The sequence below is a fragment of the Vipera berus genome (genome assembly GCF_964194415.1).
Source record: "Vipera berus genome assembly, chromosome: 1".
Classification (NCBI taxonomy): Eukaryota; Metazoa; Chordata; class Lepidosauria; order Squamata; family Viperidae; genus Vipera; species Vipera berus.
The window spans coordinates 335,234,923-335,255,701 of record NC_138202.1 but is presented as its reverse complement, the minus strand read 5'-3'; the positions used below and the strand labels follow the sequence as shown (position 1 = coordinate 335,255,701).

The window sequence follows — 20,779 nt, the reverse complement described above, 5'->3', positions numbered from 1 at the left end:
AAAGAGGAAGCCTAAAGGCAAATTATACAGGGACATCTTTGTCTCTTAACATCCTAGGAAAAGAGGGTGCTTGGTGTGATTTAAACAGGAGACTTTGCACACCCGAAACTTCTGTGCTTCACAGACAAGAAATTGGCCACATACAATAGGAGTCATATCTGAAAATCTGCACCAATGAATGGATCAGCTAATTTTCATGCATGAAGGCAGCAAATAACCAAGGAATGAATTAGAGTTACTTAGAGAGAACATTCATACCCTCTCCAAAGTGGTGCCCTCCAAATGTACCATTTTACAATTCCCATCATTCCCAGCCAGCACAACCTTCGATCAGAGTTGCAATCCAACATATCTAACAAAAATCACATTGGGAGAAGTTGCTGTGCCCTTATCGAGGAACAGAACCCAGGATGCAATAAGTTGGAAGCATTTTTACTTTCATTAACAGTGGTTCTCAGAGGGTATGGATGAATAGTTACTGTCTTAATAACATTTCTACTTTAAGTCCCTTAATAGAAAATTTATTATCTACCTGACTGCTTGCTAGAGCAGGAAGATGAGGTATAAACCAAATGAATGCATAATAAATATTTTCCATGCATCTCCAGAAATTCTCATAACTTATAAATCCTCAACACAGAGACTCCCTAGCACATTTTTCTAATACAAGGAATTAAATGCTGCTTCAACAGCAGATAATAGGGAGACTTTGTTAAATCAAAGTACTTTCCCAGTGTGGAAATTAGTCTAGCTCACATTGTGACATTTTCCCACTGCAACAAACTTTTTAACTTTCCTCTTGGCTTTCTGGAGTAACAGCAGAGAAGCTTAATGAGCAACAGCATCAAGAATTTCTGGCCACTGCACTATATGTGGCTCACAAGCCCCTTCTGTGCCCCACAGAGCTGCTCCCAAATAATGTACTGCTGAATAATGGTGACATGATTTTCTCTTGATTTTTGGTAAAACAAAAATATGTAAAATAGGTACACATTATTGTTCTTTGTTTAGGTTTTGGGGGTTTTATATGATGTTAATAATTGAGAAAAATATCTGTTAAAATTCCTGGGCAACAGATACAGGACCAAGATGATGATCCTGTTATTGGCTTCTTTAGGAAGGTGAATGGAAGTTTGGGTGGCATTTTTGTGGAGACTGTATGGTGGTATTGATATATTTAAAGTTCTTCATCCTGCAGCTAGATCATGCCTGCCAGAAATGGAGGAAGAAAAAGTCCAATTGTCCCCAGCAAGCAGACAAAGATAAACATCCAGAGGAAGATGCGGTCAATCACCATGGCAACATATTTCCAATCCTCTTTGACCTGCAACAAATGAAAAATCATGACTAGGGCAACTAATCACCAGGTTAACTGGAATTCATCATGATTGGGATAGGAATACTTAAAAACATACCACAAATGCTTCAGTAACTTAGACCTAGATGCAATAGGTTAAGTAAGCAAGTAGGCATAGTAAGTATCAATATGCCATACTATAGAATAATTATCCATCAGTTAAAACAGACCAAAAAAAAAATTCAGACTGGGCTGAAAAAAATCCAGCTGAGCATTAGATAGCAGCAAAGAGGATGCCTTATGTATCCTATAGTTATCTACTGAATAGTTGTCAAGATTTTGGTATTCCAGATCTGGCAGCTCTACAGAGTATAGAGAATGTTCTGGATGAAACTATTCAGCCAGTTGGGTTCCTTCGGGGGTTGGGAAGTTTGATTAAGAAAAAACAAAGTCTCCTGGGAAAGATTTTGGCAACCTGTGGGGAGAGGTATAACACTTCATCTGGAGCCCACAGTTCCATCTAAATTGGGCAAACCTGAAATGGGAGGCCTTCTTTAAAAAGGATGGGGGCAAGGCTAAAACCAGTATCACATGCCTTATAGATCAATGTCCCTACTCTTGTACATTGGGTGTTCAGAGAGAAACGAAAGGACAAACCAGCTATATTTCCTCTCTAGACCATTACCAGCCCTGTCTTTCAAACAGGGGGTGAAATCACAATATGTCCCCCAGGGTAAAAGAGTGAACCTTGCCCAGGAAGAAATTTTAGGGATGGAGTTCCTATGGGCAGATCAACCTGGACCCGTGATGTAAGAGAGGTATGGTCTGTGGGTGATACTAACCGTCATGGTTGGCTGAGAGGTTTGTGTCACAATTGTGAATGTGAATGAATCCAGCCTGTAGAAAATTATGGTAGCAGAGATGGCACTGCCTTAACTGTTCTGCCTCAAGGTCTTTTAATGCCACGCAAATTAAAGAAAGTAGGCAGCGGACTCTGCTGCCTTTGTTTCCCTTCCCACTGAGCGTTACCTGCAGCTTGGAAAATATCTTACCAATGCTGATGCTACTTCTTAATTTGTGATGAGACAACTTTAGGCAGGGGTAAATGTGTTCCTGGAGCAGAAAGTTTAACCACCGTCCAAATTTTATTACTTAACTGCTTGACTGATTGATTGCGGAGGCTTTACACTGCCTCAGTTTCAGTCACCTGTAAGAAATTCTCCAAAGCGCCCGAAGGCAGGACAAGAAGCAACGGATGGAAACTAATCAAGGAGAGAAGCAACCTAGAACTAAGGAGAAACTTCCTGACAGTTAGAACAATTAACCAGTGGAACAAGCTGCCTCCAGAAGCGGTGAATGCTCCAACACTGGAGGTTTTTAAGAAGAGACTGGACAGCCATTTGTCCGAAATGGTATAGGGTTTCGTGCCTGAGCAGGGGGTTGGACTAGATGACCTCCAAGGTCCCTTCCAACTTTATTATTATTATTATTATTATTATTATTATTATTATTATTATTATTATTATTATTATTATTATTATTATTATTACTATTACTATTATTACTATTATTACTATTATTATTATTAAATTCACAGCTCTAAAAAAGGCAAGGGGGTAAAACAGTATAATATAGCTTCCCACAACATTAATTTGTGGCAACACATCTTTCTCAGCAGCCTGGTCTCCAGAGGCCTTCAATAACCAGGAACCAGAATAAACTATTCCTTAAGGCAGGGGCTGGGGGGGGGGATGGTGGTGCATAGAGGAAGCCCATTTCTGAACTCCCTGCCATTGCCTAAGTAATAAGGTGCCAGTATGGAGATGCATTCAAAGAGTGTCCAGTGGGGGAGGGAATTGCACCAAACCAGTAAGAAAAGCCTAGCCAAGATATTTCCTTCTTCCAGGAAAATGGGTGGTAACCAAACGGGTTTGTGTATCCTATAACTGGATGTGCTATGCAGTCACAACACAAATATACACACACATATCTCCAGGTGAAAGCCCTTTCGGTGAAATGGGTTACTTCAGTTTGTTGATTCTTTCTGAAAAGAAAAAGGACCCTCTTGTAAAATCCCAGTGAGGTTTCAGCTGGAAGGAGCTCCTAAGGTTAAAACAAAGACTGCATGCCATATCTGGCAGACAATGAAATCATAAATTAACAGTGCAGCCCAATGCAGGCTGAATCAGCATAAGCCCATTAAACCTAATTGATCTTATGCGCAAATAAAAAGACTGTAGAATAAGTTAAATGAGTCAGCAAAAACAAATATGCGTTGTGGGGATGCAGTGGGAGAGGTTCATGAAATATTTGTCCTTCAATTACTGTGTTAATATTGTGATTTGTGATTTTGCACTAATTCTGGTTATATTCCTTCCTACTCCCCTTTTTTTTCACAAAAGGTTGTCAACCAGGCTTCTTTCTCCAATCCTTCTATCCTGCTGGGCTGATTTCTCTCTTAGATTGAATTCCATCTTAGAATTTTGGTCTAAGGCAGGGGTCTTCAAACCTGGCCCTTTTATGACTTGTGGACTTCAACTCCCAGAATACACTGGCTGAGGAATTCTGGGAGTTGAAGTCCACAAGTCATAAAAGGGCCAAGTTTGAAGACCCCTGGTCTAAGTGCTAAGAACATTCTTGCAGACAGGTCTTCAGTCTACTGAATTTAAGTGATTCCATATGATTTAAGTGGAAGCTGGGGCAATATTCCTCAGAGCTAAGGATATATGACAAAATATGTACTGAGTAGGCCAAAGTTCTAATCCAGAAAAACAGTTCTTAGTATCTTAAACTTAGCAACTCACCGAGAAATCTGCATCCTCAGCCCGCAGGTGATTTGCTATGTAGTGCACCCCTTCCAGCGCCTTCAAGATGCTTGGAGACAGCTGGATCCCCTGCTCAGATGAAGCTGAACTTTCTGTTTTGATAGTGGCTGGGCGATGAACCAGTTCCACAAATCTTCTTCCCAGATGTTGAGCACTGTTGTAGCGATATTGAAGGCATTGATGATGACAAATGCTTGGTAGGGGTAGTCTGCCAGCCTGAATCATCTCTTCGTGATTCTCCTCTTCCTCGTCCCACCTATCATCTACGTCTGTCTCCAGCCAACACTGTGAAGTGCTGAGATTTACCGGAGGCATGTCATATTGTGCAATTACTTCTTCACTGGTCACCCTCAACCCTGAAGCTATTACTGGAGGACGTTTCATGAAGAGCCAGCGGGGAATGAAATCCAAAAAAACATTCTGGACCCAGTGTGGCATCTTATGAGTACTGGGTGAGCGATGATGGACATTGAGAACGAAAACTGTGATGACAATGGAGAGGGTGACAAAGATCATGGTGAAAAGCAAATATTCGCCAATCAGTGGGATAACTAGGGAAGTGGATGGAATGATTTCAGTGATAAGTAGGAGAAAGACAGTGAGGGACAAAAGGACAGAGATGCACAGGGTGATCTTCTCACCACAGTCAGATGGCAGGTAGAAGACCAATACAGTCAAGCAGGAAATTAGAAGGCAAGGGATAATGAGATTAATGGTGTAGAAGAGAGGCAAACGGCGGATGATGAAGCTATAAGTGATGTCAGGGTAGATCTCACTGCAACAATCGTATTTCTTGGTATTATAAGTGCCCACTGCACTGATAATGGCCCATTCCCCACTTTCCCAGTAGTCCTTAAGGTCTACATGGTGCTCCATACTCTCCAAGTCAATCTTGGCCTTGTCATAAGTCCATGAGCCAAATTTCATTTTGCAGTTTTGTTGATCAAAGGGGAAGAAGGTTACATCAATGCTGCAGGAACTCTTATAGATGGCTGGTGGCACCCACTTCACACTGCCATTAGAGAAAAGGTGAGCCTTTATCATATGGGTGACAGCAAATTCTCCATCAGCACTTGAGAGAGAAAAAAGACAGGAGGTAAGAGGAGACTGTTTAACCTTAAACAAACTTCTTGAGTGTTGAGGCATCATATAGGGACAGCATTGTAGTCCACTGAGTTAAAGCCAATCAAGAAAGTCTTCTTGTATATTGATTTATTGTGACAAAAGCCTTGAGGAACCAGACAGTCCTCTCCTCCAAAACAAGACTATTTTGAAACTCACATTTTTCTCTGTTCACAAATATTATTTTACAAATACTAAGAAAATACATTTGCACAATATTTTGAACCCTAGGTTAAGAGTTAAGTATAAGTCATCATTCAGTAATGTTATAAGTATGTAAAATAAGGAAGATGAAATAAATATAACTAGGTTGCACTGTGCCTACGATCATAGCTGCATGGAAATTGTCCTTTTAGAAAGCTTGAGAAATGTTAACTGAACTACTTGAAGATGACTTTGGAACTAAAAAGCCACAAGTAAAGAAAAATAATAAATGGCGTAGATTAACATCAGACTGGAAATCAATATTCATTTTAATATCAGCTGCCAGAATTCATATTTATTAGCCCTCCTGCAAGCTCTGTTCATCAAACCATTTAGCTCAGATTTGTTGGCACCCACTTTTTCTGACCCTCCACTTCAGGAACAATGTAAAACTTGTTCTGTGCTGTCTACCAGTACTTCTGTAGGATTTCAGATGAATTTCTGAGCTCTGTCTGGTGATGCTGGTAAGCAAACCTGTGACTTTCCTCATCCAGAGGCTGTCCTCCACCACAAATACGAGTGGTAGACACATCTCACAGAGACTTGGGGTGTCTACAAGGTGCTTGTTTTGGGAATCAGAGGAATAACTGTCAACTTTCAAACAAAAGAGCTACTGAGAGCATTTTAGAAAGTCAAAAATGTCAAGTGATTTTAATAAACTGTCTGACCTTCAAAGAGGCACAGAAAATATAACTGATTCCAACCTCACAGCAACTGCAATGCATATTTAAGAGATGCTTTTCTGCAGGTTAATAATATATTGATGTATAAGCCTCAGCAGAAGAGAGCTGATATGGCTATTTGCTCAGAAAGCACATGGGTTTGCACATTTCACAACTAAATATTACTTTAATTCAAACATAAGTACTTTACAATTTGCATAGTTTAAGAATTCGTGGTCTGTTATTCCCTTCACCATTTCTGGTGATGACTGCTGAATTGGCTAGTAGTTCAAAGCAACAGCATGTGGGAAAGAGTTAAATGAACCACTCCCTCCCAGCTCCATAGATTATAAACAGAATATCAGGGTTGGAAGGGACCTTAGAGGTCTTCTAGTCCAACCCCTTGCTCCAGCAGAAGACCATGTATCATTTCAGACAAATGGTTGTCCAATCTCTTCTTAAAAGCTTCCAGTGATGGAGCACCCAAAACTTCTTGAGCTGTCCCACTGACTGGTTGTTCTCACTGTCAGGAAATTTCTCCCTAGTTCTAGGCTGCTTCTCTCTTTAATGATCTTCCACCTATTATTTCTTGTCCTGCCCTCTGGTGCTTTGGAGAATAAGTTGACTCCCTCTTTTCTGTGTAAAAGTAAAGGTAAAGGTTCCCCCGCACATGCGTGCTAGTCGTTTCCGACTCTAGGGGCCGGTGCTCATCTCCGTTTCAAAGCCGAAGAGCCAGCGTTTGTCCGAGGACGTCTCCGTGGTCATGTGGCCGGCATGACTAGACACCAAAGGCGCACGGGACGCTGTTACCTTCCCACCGTAGTGGTCCCTATTTTTCTACTTGCATTTTTACGTGCTTTCAAACTTCTAGGTTGGCAGAAGCTGGGACGAGTAACAGGCGCTCACTCTGCTACGCGGCACTCGGGATTCAACCCGCCAAACTGCCGACCTTCTGATCAACAAGCTCAGCGTCCCAACCCACTGAGCCACCATGTCCCTTTTCTTTTCTGTGACAGCCCCTCAAATACTATAAGACAGCTATCAGGTCTCCCCTAATCTTTCTCTTTAATATGCTAGACATACCCAGTTCCCTTAACCGTTCATCCTACAGTTTAGCCTCCAGACCCCTTATCATAATTGTTGCTAAATATACCAAATCTGGTATATTTATGTATATTCTGGACAATCCTGTCTCTCATCCTTCCCATCAAATGCTCCCCTCCTCACTCCTCTTCCTGCCCACAATTAAGAAAATGTCAAAGATATGAGACAAATAGACTAGAACTGAAGGCAGAACTGTTATTATTCATGAGGGCCATTTGATGGCAGCATAATACCAGCCAATTGAAGAAAGCCATTCCTCGCAAATTAAACTAAGATTTGCACACAGACAGAAAGAAGAAATTTTTGCCAGTATTCCTTGGAGGAGAACAGGCTGGACATCGTCCTTTAAGTTGCTACTGAGGGAATACAAAATTTCAGCAGCTGTTAAAATGCATCATCCTATTGTGTGTGCAGTGTGATTGCAGAAAGTAATTCATTAAGATCAAAATCTGTTAATGTTATGCTATGTTTTCAAGAACAAACCCAAAACACAGCACAAGTTTGGAACTGCAGAGGCCACAAATTTTGCTCAAGGCCATTTATGAAGCAGGAGAGATCGTATCTGAATAAAGTATGATTTGTTGGAGCAATCACAGATTCATCTAACTTAGCATCTCATTTCCACCAGAAGACAGGGGCTTCTGGTAAGCGGGATAAGAAAGGAACAACAAGGATATAAAAATAGCATGACTCACCTAAAATGTCTCCCATTCTGACAAAATATTTTACTGGATAGAAAATCTCACCACGAGGATGAAATGAATGCCCAATTTGCTTAACAGTATCCTAAGTCTCATGAGTTACAAGTAGCAAATTGCACTACATATTGGAAAACAACTGGAATGTATTAAGATTAAGCATCTTATTAAGCTTTTTCTTTACTTGGAATAAACAAATGATTGTTCATATGATATTGTACAAGTAGAAGGACTGCTAGTTTTCTGAATGACAATTATTACTCTGTACATCTGCATTTAATTTCTCTTAGAGCTTATTGTTTCATATCATCATGATATCACTCTCTAATATCATTTATTGAAGTCTACAGCTGGTGGGGATATATGTATATTTCTGAAATGGCAATACCTGCATTTTCTGCATGACTACAAGATGGACATAACTTATAGATATGTTTACATTTCAGGTGTATTGCTATTCTACTAAGAATGCAAGGATGGTTGACGCCTTTGGAATTATTCATGGTTGAAGGTCTTCATCCTCTTACTAGCTAACACTTGTTTCATTTATTTTTTCATTTTATGTTTTCATTTATTTTAGGATGCAGATGTAAATATTCATAAATATAAATATTCATAAGAGCGTCCAAAAAGATCTATCTTATGGCTGAAAAATATAGAACTTATCCTAACGAAGTGGTGTGGATATGGATGTGTATGTTCTGTTTTTGTGTCTTTTTTCTCACCTTTCAGTGGACTACTTGGACACGATCCACCAATTCAAAATTAACAAGTAAAATAACAGTACATATGACACCATCACTCTGTCTCTGTCACACACGCACAATGTAGAGGAACACAGAGATGATCTTGGAGAAGGTACATGATGACCATGAATGAGAAATAGGTTTAGCCCAGGGAAACAAAACAAACATGAAAAAAAAACTTAAGACTGCTTTTCTCTTGCTTTATGTAGGAGAGAGGGAAAGCAAGTCTGACAGGCTTTCAAGATTCTATTATTATAGCCTATATCAATAAAGTAGTATTTCTTGTGCTACCTATTTCCTGACCCATTTACCTTAAAGTGCTATACACATGCATTTGTGTGTATGGAAATGTACATACTTAGCATATCTCTGCCCTGAGAAACTCTTGGTTCTTAACTCCCACAGTCAGACAGGAAAATTTGGCTTATCTTCAGTTTAAGAAAATGAACTTCTGTGTAGCTTTTTTCTATGTAGGATGTTGCCAAGGCTCCTCTATTTCATTTGCATTTCTAACATCCTTTCAAACTGTACACAAGAAGACAGATGAATGCCAAGGACATGTACCAGAAGGCTATGGCTTTCCACAAAAATCTCTAAAATATGAGATGCAAAAAGCCACATTTGGGAGAAATCGTGGAATGTTTTTTTTTAAAAAAGTAAGACAGCAATCATGATCCTGTGATGGAAACCCCACTCCTTTTTTATGTGCATTGTGGAACACATTACATCAGGGGTGTCCAACCTTGCAACTTTAAGACTTGGACTTCAAATCCCAGAATTCACCAACTAGCCATGGTCAATTCTGGGAGTTGAAGTCCAAGTCTTAAAGTTGCCAGGGTTGGAAACCCCTACATTAAACAGTAATAGGGTTTTGACCACATGTCATGATCACCATCTTGATTTTTTTTTTTGCTTCTCCTTATGGATGCTTGTGGAAATGGAAAAGTCTCTCTCCCTTGAAATTCAGATCTGCTGTTGATCTTCATTCATGCAACAAAAGGAAAATTGCTCACTACCAATCAACTCCAAATGAAGTACAGAACTACTATATGTGGAAGCCAACTTTTGAAATTAAGTTAGAACAAAAGGGGACTTAACCTGTTCTTTGAAATTCTCTGTCTCCCCTTGACACCACTTTGCTCCACATCAGGTTAGTATCAGAGCAGTTGGCAACCACTCCACAAATCTATTCAGGCAATGTTAACACAACATATTTAATCTACTTACAGAACTAATTAATTCTCTGGTTTGTGTTTTATATATACGTTTACAAAGTCACAGAATGACCTTGATTCACATCATACATTAAGCCCCCAAAGAAAATCAGTGGAGGTCAAGAGAACCAAATTTAGCATCTGATGTTAATGCAGCCTTTACATTTGCAGATGTTTGGTCCAACTTTCAAAAAGCATCAATTTGGATACAGAACAGGCAGAAAGTTGGAGTTACCATCAACAGATATAAGTGGTCTCCACATTTGTTCCCATGGGTGAAAAATACATAATAGCCCTCTGTCTCCATTTCCCAGTGTGTATTATGATTCTGGACTATGCTTCACTCCGCTGCATTATTTTAAGATATTTAGTGAAATTTGCCTCTGTGTGTCTTTTCATTAGTCCTATGTTAGGTTTTAAGGAAGATTTTTTTTTATTCACTGCAATGTTGAGATCTCTTTACATCTGTACAGTTCATCCAGAAGTACAATGCCATCACCTACTTGTTATACAGTACAATATCTGGAATCCAAATCATCTCAGAAGGTACTCGAATAGATGTAACATTGTCGAACTCTGTTGGATTCCACTGAAGCTTGTAGTCATTCCATTCCTGATGGTAAGGAAAAAGTCTTTGTTCAATCCTCTCTAGTGGGATGATGTGATTATTTACAAGGGCACTACAAAGATTATTTATTTCTTTATTTACAAGAGTTATATGACCTCCCATCTCACACAATGATTCTAGGTGGCTCACAACAACTCATAAAACATAATTTTTAAAAAAGATATTGTTCTTTCCATGCACTGACTAGACCAGGGGTAGGCAACCTTGGATCTTTTATGACTCATGGACTTCAACTCCCAGAATTCCTGAGCCAGCCTGGCTCAGGAATTCTGGGAGTTGAAGTCCATGAGTCATAAAAGAGCCAAGGTTGCCTACCCCTGGACTAGACCAAACATCCTCATAGCTCAACCCCCATCTGAGATCAATGCTTAGGGGAAGAACCAGGTCTTTACAGCTCTGTCCCACTAGAGGGCCACAAGAAAGGGAGGGGACCTGGGGCACACCCATCTTATCTAATCTTGTAAGACAGATAGATATCCTCAAGGAGAGGCTGTCCTGCAAATAACCTGGCCCTGTGCCATGTAGAGGTATAAAGGTACAGGTAATCCTTGACTTACAATAGTTCATTTAGTGATTGTTCAAAATTATAGTACAACGGCAGTGAAAAGAGTGACTTATGAGCATTTTTCACACTTATGACCATTGCAGCATCCCCATGGCCATGTGATCAGAATTCAGATACTTGGCAACTGATTCATATTTATGACAACTGTGGTGTCCTGAGGTCATATGATCACCCTTTTGCAACCTTCTGATACATAACGTCAATGGGGAAGCCAGATTCATTTAGCAACAATGTTACTATAACTTAACGAATGTAGTGATTCACTTAACAACTTGGTAAGAAAGGTCATAAAATGGGGCAAAACTCAGTTAACAAATGTCTCACTAAGCAACATATATTTTGGGCTCAATTGTGGTCGTAAGTCAAGGACTACCTGTACTAATCAATACTTTGAATTGCACCAGAAAACAACTGGAAGCCAATGCCGCTCATACTACTAGTGATGCTACTTGGGTGATCAGCAGGGAACCCAAATTGTGTGCACTGCTGCATTCTGGACCAGTTGCATTTTTGGGATGGTCTTCAAGGACAGCCCCCAAAAGAGCACATTGCAGTAATCTCAATGACTAAGCCATGGGTGACTATGAGCAAGACCTCCTGGTCCAGCAATTGGTTCAACTGGTGCACAAGATAGATTTGTGCAAAGGCTCTCCTGGCCACATCTGCCACGTGTTCTTCCATCAGGAGCCACGAGTCCAAGGAGACTCTCAAATTATACTTCAGATCTGGAAGGGGGAATGTTAACCATCCAGAGTCAGAGATATAAATTTTCCCACAAGTAAGCTAGATTTATAGGACACACTAACCCAGAAAACCTAACTTAGGTTAACAGTAACCAAGACCATATTGTACAAAAGCAGCAGCTAGCTTTTTACTGAACTTGATGGTATGAACACAATGAGTGTGTGCTCGCCTCACACATTGACTTCTCTGGATTTTAAAAAGAATTAAATAAACAGATGATAGCTCTAAAAAAATAGAATACATTGACCAGCCTACAGTAGACACCCACCATGTTCAGATTTGGGTAAAAGTTTGAAAAACAGCACAAAAATTGCTGTAAGGCTCTTTGGATTCTCTATTAGAAGTGAAAAAACAAAGAAGGACACTAACCCTTTTTACATGACACAAGATCCATGTAATGTGGTTGTATTTGAATAATCAATCCTTGGAGTCTCCCAGATTCAAAATTACTAGATTGTACCTATCCTGCTTACCTGTTTCAGCCAAACATTTGTGGTCATCATTTGGTTCTTTTCATCCTTCATAGGCAAAGAAAAAAAAATGGAGGTATTTGGATTGAAGGGAAATGCATACATTAAATCTCATCACTGCGTTTAACCCTAGAAAGGAGGCCATATTTTGTACTTGTATGCCTGGCTTGTTCAGAATGCTAGATAAGGATAAAATTTGAAGTTTCAGCATAGAGCAGGACGTCAGCTGTTGCCTTAGCAGGTTGTGTGAAGCCATTGCACTAAACATAAGGAGGCTCATATTTTCAGGCACAATACATTGCACAAATACAGCAGTATAATTGCTGTTTTTCTAGATTTAGCAGGTTGTATGAAGTCAGTCTCTGGGAACTAAGGATAGCGATTCCCTTTTTTCATCAGAATGAAGAGCACAAATACCTTCTCTTTTGACTTCTAAAGATGATTGTTATAACTGGTTGTGTAAGAGGCATGGTGGCACAGTCATTAGAATGCAGTATTGCAGCTAACCCTGCCCACAGCCTGGAGTTCGATCCTGACCGGCTCAAAGTTACTCAGCCTTCCATCCAATCTGAAGAATCAGATTGTTGGGGACAATAGGCTGACATTTGTAAACCGCTCAGAGAGTGCTGTAAAGCACTTTGGAGGATTATATAAATCTAAGTGGTATTGCCATTGCTACTGTGCTTTCCAAAACATCTAAGGAAACATATATCCCTGCCGGTTTCCTGTCACAAAATATGTCTTCCATGATACATATAACGCAAATCATTTTCTAGAAAAAAGTCCCCAAACAAATTAATTTTGAAACCACAAAGCTAATTCCAAAAGAGGGCTTCAGTCTGTGAGAGGGACCTTGGAGTCTTAGTGGATGATCACTTGACTATGAGCCAGCAACGTGCAGCAGCAGCCAAAAAGCTAATACATTACTGGGTTGTATAAACAGACACATGGAATCATGATCACGCAAAGTATTAATACCGCTTTATAAAACCCTAGTAAGACCACACCTGGAATACTGCAACTAATTTTGGTCACCATATTAGATGGTGACTCTGGAAAAAGTTCAGAGAAGAGCAACTAAAATGATCAAAGGCCTGGAGACTAAAACATATGAAGAATGGCTGCAGCACTTGGGTTTGGCTAATCTAAAGAAAAGAAGAAAAAGGGGTGACATGATAGCAGTATTCCAGTATTTGAGGGGTTGCCACAAAGAAGACATCAAACTATTCTCCAAAGCACCAGCAGGCAGAACAATAAAGCGATGGGGCTGGACTAGAAGACCTCCAAGGTCCTTTCCACCTCTATTCTATTCTTATTTTCTTAGTACACTTGACAATACAATTAATATGTGTTTTCTCCAGCTGCAAATATTTTGGCTGAAAGTGCTACAGAAAGATCAGGTGCCAGTTTGTATACATACCACATCAATTAGCTGAGCTATGGACAGTCCAAACCTGACAATCACAACATCAGAGGTATTGGGGACCGGCCTGGACCATCGGTTGTAAGCATGGAAAAGATATCTGAAGAGCCGTTCTTCTGCCTGGGTCTGTGTCCGACCTTGGAGAGACGCAGATTCTACAAACAGGATCATGCAAACCTGCTATGGTCAGTCTAACCAAACCTTAAAAACTGGCATATCATTCCCAAATAATCCAAAATAAGTACTGCAAGTCAGTTTAAAAAATGAAATCAAATATTGAGATCAATATTCAAACATGGCCAAATGCTATTTTTTAAATACTTAAGCTGAACAATCCTTCCACATTTTCGACATTAATCATTCTGACAACCCTGTAAAGCCGAAATCAGCAACTTTATTGAGCCTTCAGCATCTGTATGATTTTGCATAATGGCCTAGGTGGCTTAAATAAATGGAAAAAAATCCACCCACAACTCTGAATCTTGCAAGACTACTTTATTGTGCAAGAGTTTAATCATCTCATGACAAGGTCTATGCAAAGACAACTAACTCCATAAACTCTTGTATACTGGTGTGAACTCGCATGAGACTGTAGTAATTTCCACAGCCGCTATTAGGTAAGGTAGTGAACATTTTAGTACCTAAGAATTGTTCGGGTGGATGGGCAGCTATATAAATTTGTTAAATCAAACAATCAATCACTAGAATCCTCAAACTGGAAGACGGATTCATTCTGCTCAGTGCAGGCATCCAGATTAAAACATTGGAAACAAATGATGGCTGAGACCGAGAGAGACACCGAACAAACTATCAAAACAAGTTAGAGATAAGCATTACTGGAATTTGCACCTATATTGTATCACATTATGCAAAAACGCATTTATATGTAGAAAAACACAAAACACAAATGAAACACAGATGTTTTATTACCCACCTAGGCAAAATCATCAGTGCTAGATATGAACCTAATTGGATAATGGAATGTCTGCAAGAAAACAACCAGGCTCAGAGAGTATCAAGACCCCACAGTTATTCTTTTCCTGTTCATATTATTTTCAACTGTTTTTAATATTCTACACCAGGGGTGTCAAACTCACAGCGTCACATGACGTGTCGCAACATATCGTAACTTTTTTCCCCTTGCCAGAGCTGGTGTAGGCACGGCTTCCGCACAACGCATCTAGCCCATAGGCCGGCAGTTTGACACCCCTGTTCTACACCAACCAGTGTCATTATGGTATATGTGCATGTGCCTTTATGTCACTTTTTGAATCCTGGTGACTGTCTGGATTAATTCCTGCACTTTTCTTGACAATATTTTCAGAAGTGGTTTGTCATTGTTTGCTTTGTAGGGTTGAGAGAGAGTCACTTGCCCAAGGTCACCTAGGCTTTGTGCCTAAGACAAGACTAGAATTTATGGTCTCACAAATGCATTTTGCTACGAAACCTTGAAAGGTAAGCAGGCATGAGGACCATCTTTCTGCATCAAGTCTTTCAATGGCAAATCTTTAAGTAACTCAAGATAAAATAAGATATGATTGCAGAGGCCAATTCTGAGGTGGAAGTACACTCAAGAGCAAAGTTTAAGACCAAATTATACCTGGTGAAGCTGCCAGCGGAAATAACTAATGAGACTTGTATTCCATCCAGGCTGGCTATTCCAAAGCAAAGATTTTCTGGTTCTTTGTTTATCTCCTCCATTGTACCGAACGAGTTCTTTCATTTGGACTCATATTGCTGACATCCTTAAGAACTAATGGTTCTCTATCTTTGCATTCTGAGCCAAAATACCTTTTGAAACAACATCATGGACAACACCTAACACTCAGGTCTTGAATAAGAAGCAGCATGATATATGTGACAGATTGCAATCTTTGGGAATATAAAGGAGACAGGAAGAAAGATACAGGAAGAAACAGGGCTATTGCAGAAAACAGTCTTAAGTCCAAGGGAGGCGTAAAACCTAAAAAAAGGACTTAGCAAAACTGCCTTAATTACACTAAAGCATACGTTGTGTAGGAGAATTGCTTTGGTAGGCTTTCAAGATTCTGATATGTTACCCTACTAGCAATAAACATATTTCCAAAAACTCAAATAGTTCTTGTTTCCTGAGTTTGCCAGCTTTACAGAATTTAACAATATAAGACACTATCCTTGTCTAAAACGTAATCTGAATATTGCACAGAATATCTACTTCAAACACCTTAGTTTTTAAAGTCCTGAATAACAGAATAACAGAGTTGGAAGGGACCTTAAATGTCTTTTATTCCAACCCCTTCCTCAAGCAGGAAGCCCTATAGAATTTTAGACAAATGGTTGTCCAATCTATTCTTAAAAGCTTCCAGTGTTGGAGCACCCACAACTTCTGGAGGCAAACTGATTAATTGTTCTGTCAGGAAATTTATTCTTAGTTCTATGTTGGTTCTCTACTTGATTAGTTTCCATCCATTGCTTCTTGTTCTGCCTTCAGGTGCCTCCCAACTCTGTTATTCTGTTATTCACATTCAATATTACTTTTGACTACAACAGTCTGTATGACATTTGTATCACACAGGAAAAAATGTTATTTATTCTGGTGCCTCCATGTTACATAGATCTTTGTCATCAATAGTGATGAGCTTTATTTAGTCATGAGGCTGGTGAAATTTGAAAGTTTGGAAATGATGATGATAGCAACTGAATGAAATGTCCTTTGTCCAAGAAAAAGGCCATATACTAGAGTGCATTTAATTGTATGTCTGATCTAGTTGTCAGGGATTGTAGGAATTTCTGAAATGCTATATCCCAGCAATTATTTTCAGCATTGGTGAACTATATGGGTTCACAGCTATCCATGGCCCCTAAGGGAAGCCATTTTGAGAGCTAAACTCAAGTCACAGTTGAATAAAATTAGTGTCCTGGATTTTGTCACTTGAGATGTCAATCAGAACAGAGCTACAAGGGACCTTGGAGGTCTTCCAGTCCAACCCTCTGCTCAAGCAACAGGCCCTATACCATTTCAGATGGTTGTACAGTCTTTTCTTTTAAAGCTCCAATGATGAAGCACCCACAACTTTTGAATGCACACTGTTCCACTGGCTAATTGTCCTCACTGTTAGGAAGTTTTTTGTAATGTGGTGACCAAAACCGAATACAGTATTCCAGGAGTGGTCTTACTATGGCTTTATAAAGCTCTACTAATACTTCATGTGAATTTGATTCTATGCCTCTGTTTATACAACCAAGGACTGTGTTAGCTTTTTTGGCTGTTGCTGCACACTACTGGCTCATGTTTAAGTGATCATCCAATAGGACTCCAAGGTCCCTCTCATAGTTACTGTTTTTGAGCCAGTTTTGCCTAATCTGTACTTTTACCTTTGGTTTTTCTCGCCTAGGTGTAAAACCATGCTTTTCTATATGCATTCTTTTTTAAGTGGGCATTTGCTTTTCATGCAGTTTATGTATTTATTTGCAAATTCATATTCTGGATCTTCAAGATGAGACAATGCATTTGGATATATAAACTGACAAACTACTGTGCCAAACAATTGTCAGGGTAAGAAACAAATCCACCAAAGGAAAAAGCTAGTAAATCACATAATAAATAGGTGGTGTTGGCTCAGACTGACACAAAGAAAAAGTAGCCGTTTTGCATCTGAGAGGCTTTATCTGGCCCTTGGCTGCCTAGATTATTATTTTTTTTCCTGCTACTGGCAAGTGGATTTGAAATACAGACACAGCACTACATCTGTATGAGTGGACTCATTTGGGGAGCACTGAAAGAAAGATCGAACAAGAGGAAGCTTGTGCAATCAACACTATCAGAAGCATGCAAGACCAAAAACCCCATCTGTTAACTCACAGCTGATGAAGGAAATTGCAGAAGGACATTTTACTTGTTTTGTAGCTGTTCATACATTTATTGCTATATTCGTACAGGTCGGGACTCAAGTCAACCACCTGAATTTTGCCTCTGGAATTCACTCAAAGTGAAGAACTGGCCGTAAGTGAATAGAGCTTTGCCAGCAGCACAAGCAAGGACAGGAGTTAAAATTGTCAAGATGGCAGAGGGTTGTAATCAACGATCACTCCCACCCTTTTGAAGATGCATCACACAATTTAAAAGGGGCAAACTGCATGCTTTATCTGCTATGGTGCTGATTTTGATACTTCCCCTCCCATGAGTGCCAGTGAGGTTTGTCATCAGAAAGAAGGAAACAAATTTGGTGCTAGGAATCTGGGTGGCCAGAGCTCATAATTAACGATCACTCCCACCCTTTTGAAGATGCATCACACAATTCAAAAGGGGCAAACTGCATGCTTTATCTGCTATGGTGCTGATTTTGACACTTCCCCTCGCATGAGTGCCAGTGAGGTTCGTCATCAGAAAGAAGGAAACAAATTTGGTGCTAGGAATCTGGGTGGCCAGAGCTCATAATTAACTGGACGTAGAAAAGAGGTGGGGAAGGGGAGAAGTATTAAGGGAACAAATGGAAAACATAGCTAAGAATCACAAAATGAAACAAAGAAGTTCCAACAGACAGAATGGAACCTGAATGGAAATCACGGCACTGGCCCTTCTGAAGGGATGGGAAGGCTCATTTCCCCAAGAAATGACAAGAAGAAACAAAACTCCTGGGAAAGTATCAAAGGTATGGAGTAAAGGAACAGACACATGGGACAAAAAGCAGATCTAAGGACTCCACTTGATATAGAGCTACCCCACAGATGGCCTTCAACATAAATCATACCCTCTGAGCAGTACAAACAGACTAGCCAAAGTCAGCTTGGATGAGATTGCCTCTTAGTATCTTGGGCTTTTTTATCCTTTAGCACTAAATAAGTTAAAACCGTCACTTGAATTGCGCTTGTGCAATAGTCACAAAATATATGTTCTATTGCTAAAGGAGCTGGAGCTTATCAGCACACAAGCCACTGCTTTTTACACCAACTGCAATTTCCCAGCAGTCATCAAGGCCAGTCTCTGATGGAGTGAATTGCAGTAACCCCATATGGAGATCATGATGACATGAATTACTGTTGCCAGAGTTTCCTACTCTAAAAAGTTGCAATTGACCCATCAGCCAAAGCTGCTTACCCATAATCACAGCTTCTACGTACAAATCTAGGCAAAGCTATCAATCCAGGAGCCTACCAAGCTATTGACAGGCTCTTTTGGATAGAGGACAACTTCTTCCAAAGCCAGCAGGAGAGCTACCCAACCATTACATAGTCAGTGAACAAACTGCCACACTATCTCATCAGGATTCAACTCCAGATGCTGGGAAATTACTTCTACAGCATCTCATATTTGGCTCTGGATAGAGAAGTACAACCAAAAGCCACCAATGAATTAATGATACCTCTCCCCCAATCATTGGGGGGAGCAACTTCTAATTAATGCTAAATGATGCAGGTGAGAGGATGGACCCTGCAGCACCCCATATATAACCTTGACCACTCGTCCCCCTGCCCCTGTTGACAAATATTACCTACCCAGATAGGAGTAAAACAAGTATGAAATCATTCCCCCAATTCCTGAAACCTTATAGACAGCCCAGAAGATACTCACTGAGAAATAACTCATTTGACATTTGGGATATCTCAAACTTTTTCTTTGCAACATCCCATTAATTACTCCCTACACTAATTTGCATAATAGACACTGTTTAAAGAAGGAAGTAGATCATTTTACAATTGAGGTGGTGAAAGGGAAAGCATAGTTGTCCCTTACCTGACAACAGCACAAAACAAAAAGATAGGATGATCCGGAAAGGTGAAGATCCACTCATAAACAGTTCCATCATCTCAAAGGTTGTTGTTCATCACTTTCCCTTGAAATTCTTGGCCCAGATATAGAAATTTGGTCAGTGCCTCTTTTACTGGTAAAGTCTCGCGAATGACACCTAGGAAGGGAATGAACATACACATTCATCCCATTTGACTCTGCCAAGGAAGGCAGCTGAGCTCAGTGCTACATCAATTGGGTTCCTTCGTGGCTGAGAGCTGGCTGGTCTTATCGTTGGAGGAGCTTCTTGTCACCTGAGATTTGTACATCTACAGGGACCTCCACAGTAAAGAGATAGTTCAAATGAGTTGTCCCATGTTTACAAGGAAACAAAAGAAGGAAAATGTTTGATTGCAGCTTAAGGCAGGACATTCAAGCAAATCTGACGGCAAGCACATTAGGACCTAGGACCCTAACAGAATGATATCATGAGGTAGACATCCAGAGGAAGAGAGTAGGACCGGTGTTAACAATCCAGTATGTTTTAAACAAGATATGCTTGGGGTTACAAGAGGGAAGGTGAGATTAATTCCTCATGGCAGGAGTGTGGGAGAGGTTTGAGCCTCCAGTACTAAAACTGGGATTCAGATAGTTGTTTCTTTGCTACTTTTTAAAACAGGATACATTGATTAGGACTTAAGCATCACAAACACAGACACACAAACACTTAAACAGAGAGAGGGGAGAGGGAGGGAGGAGAGAGGGCCCATGAATTACATACATTCACATTTTGTAAATCACATACATGTATAAATTCATACACACTGTGATGAGATAGATCCTTTCAGCAGATACAGGCACGTAATAGAGGGGTGAAGCAAATGGCTTTTTAGAAGCCTATGTACAGTAGGCAGATTTGAGCACATCCCTCACTTCTCTTTCCTACTTGCCTTTTTAGTAATAGCAGCAAGGAAGGGGGAAAAATAGATGGGAAGGGATGTGAGTGACAGTCATTCACTGTAAGATCAGGATAGGCCAAGGGTAGGCAACCTTGGCTCTTTTATGACTCATGGACTTCAACTCCCAGAATTCCTGAGCCAGCTATGGAATTCTGGGAGTTGAAGTCCACGAGTCATAAAAGAGCCAAGGTTGCCTACCCCTGGGATAGGCCGTTCCAAGAAGCACAGAGTAAGCAAGAGGATGAAACCAAACATATACAATACAATGCTTTATTTTCCATAACAACTAACTGAGTGAGCTTGGGCAAAGTCAAATGCAGGGGAAAAGACCAATGCTTCTCTCCTCATGGATCCACCACAATTTTCTTTCAAAGCTGTGAAGTTGGTAAGGCCAGGATCCATCAATTCTGT

At 40.1% G+C, this 20,779-nt stretch overlaps 1 protein-coding gene across 1 annotated transcript; it reads right to left on the bottom strand.

Moving 5' to 3' along the window:
- Positions 1-852: 852 nt before the first annotated feature.
- On the bottom strand, positions 853-19,485 carry CHRNA2 (cholinergic receptor nicotinic alpha 2 subunit; the record flags this gene model as incomplete). Its single annotated transcript, XM_081320160.1, has 6 exons — positions 853-1,324; positions 4,102-5,194; positions 10,376-10,485; positions 12,283-12,327; positions 13,700-13,857; positions 19,416-19,485. 6 exons carry the CDS (start codon positions 19,483-19,485, stop codon positions 1,199-1,201), a joined length of 1,602 nt encoding a protein of 533 aa, XP_081176286.1. The 3' UTR covers positions 853-1,198.
- Positions 19,486-20,779: the final 1,294 nt, after the last annotated feature.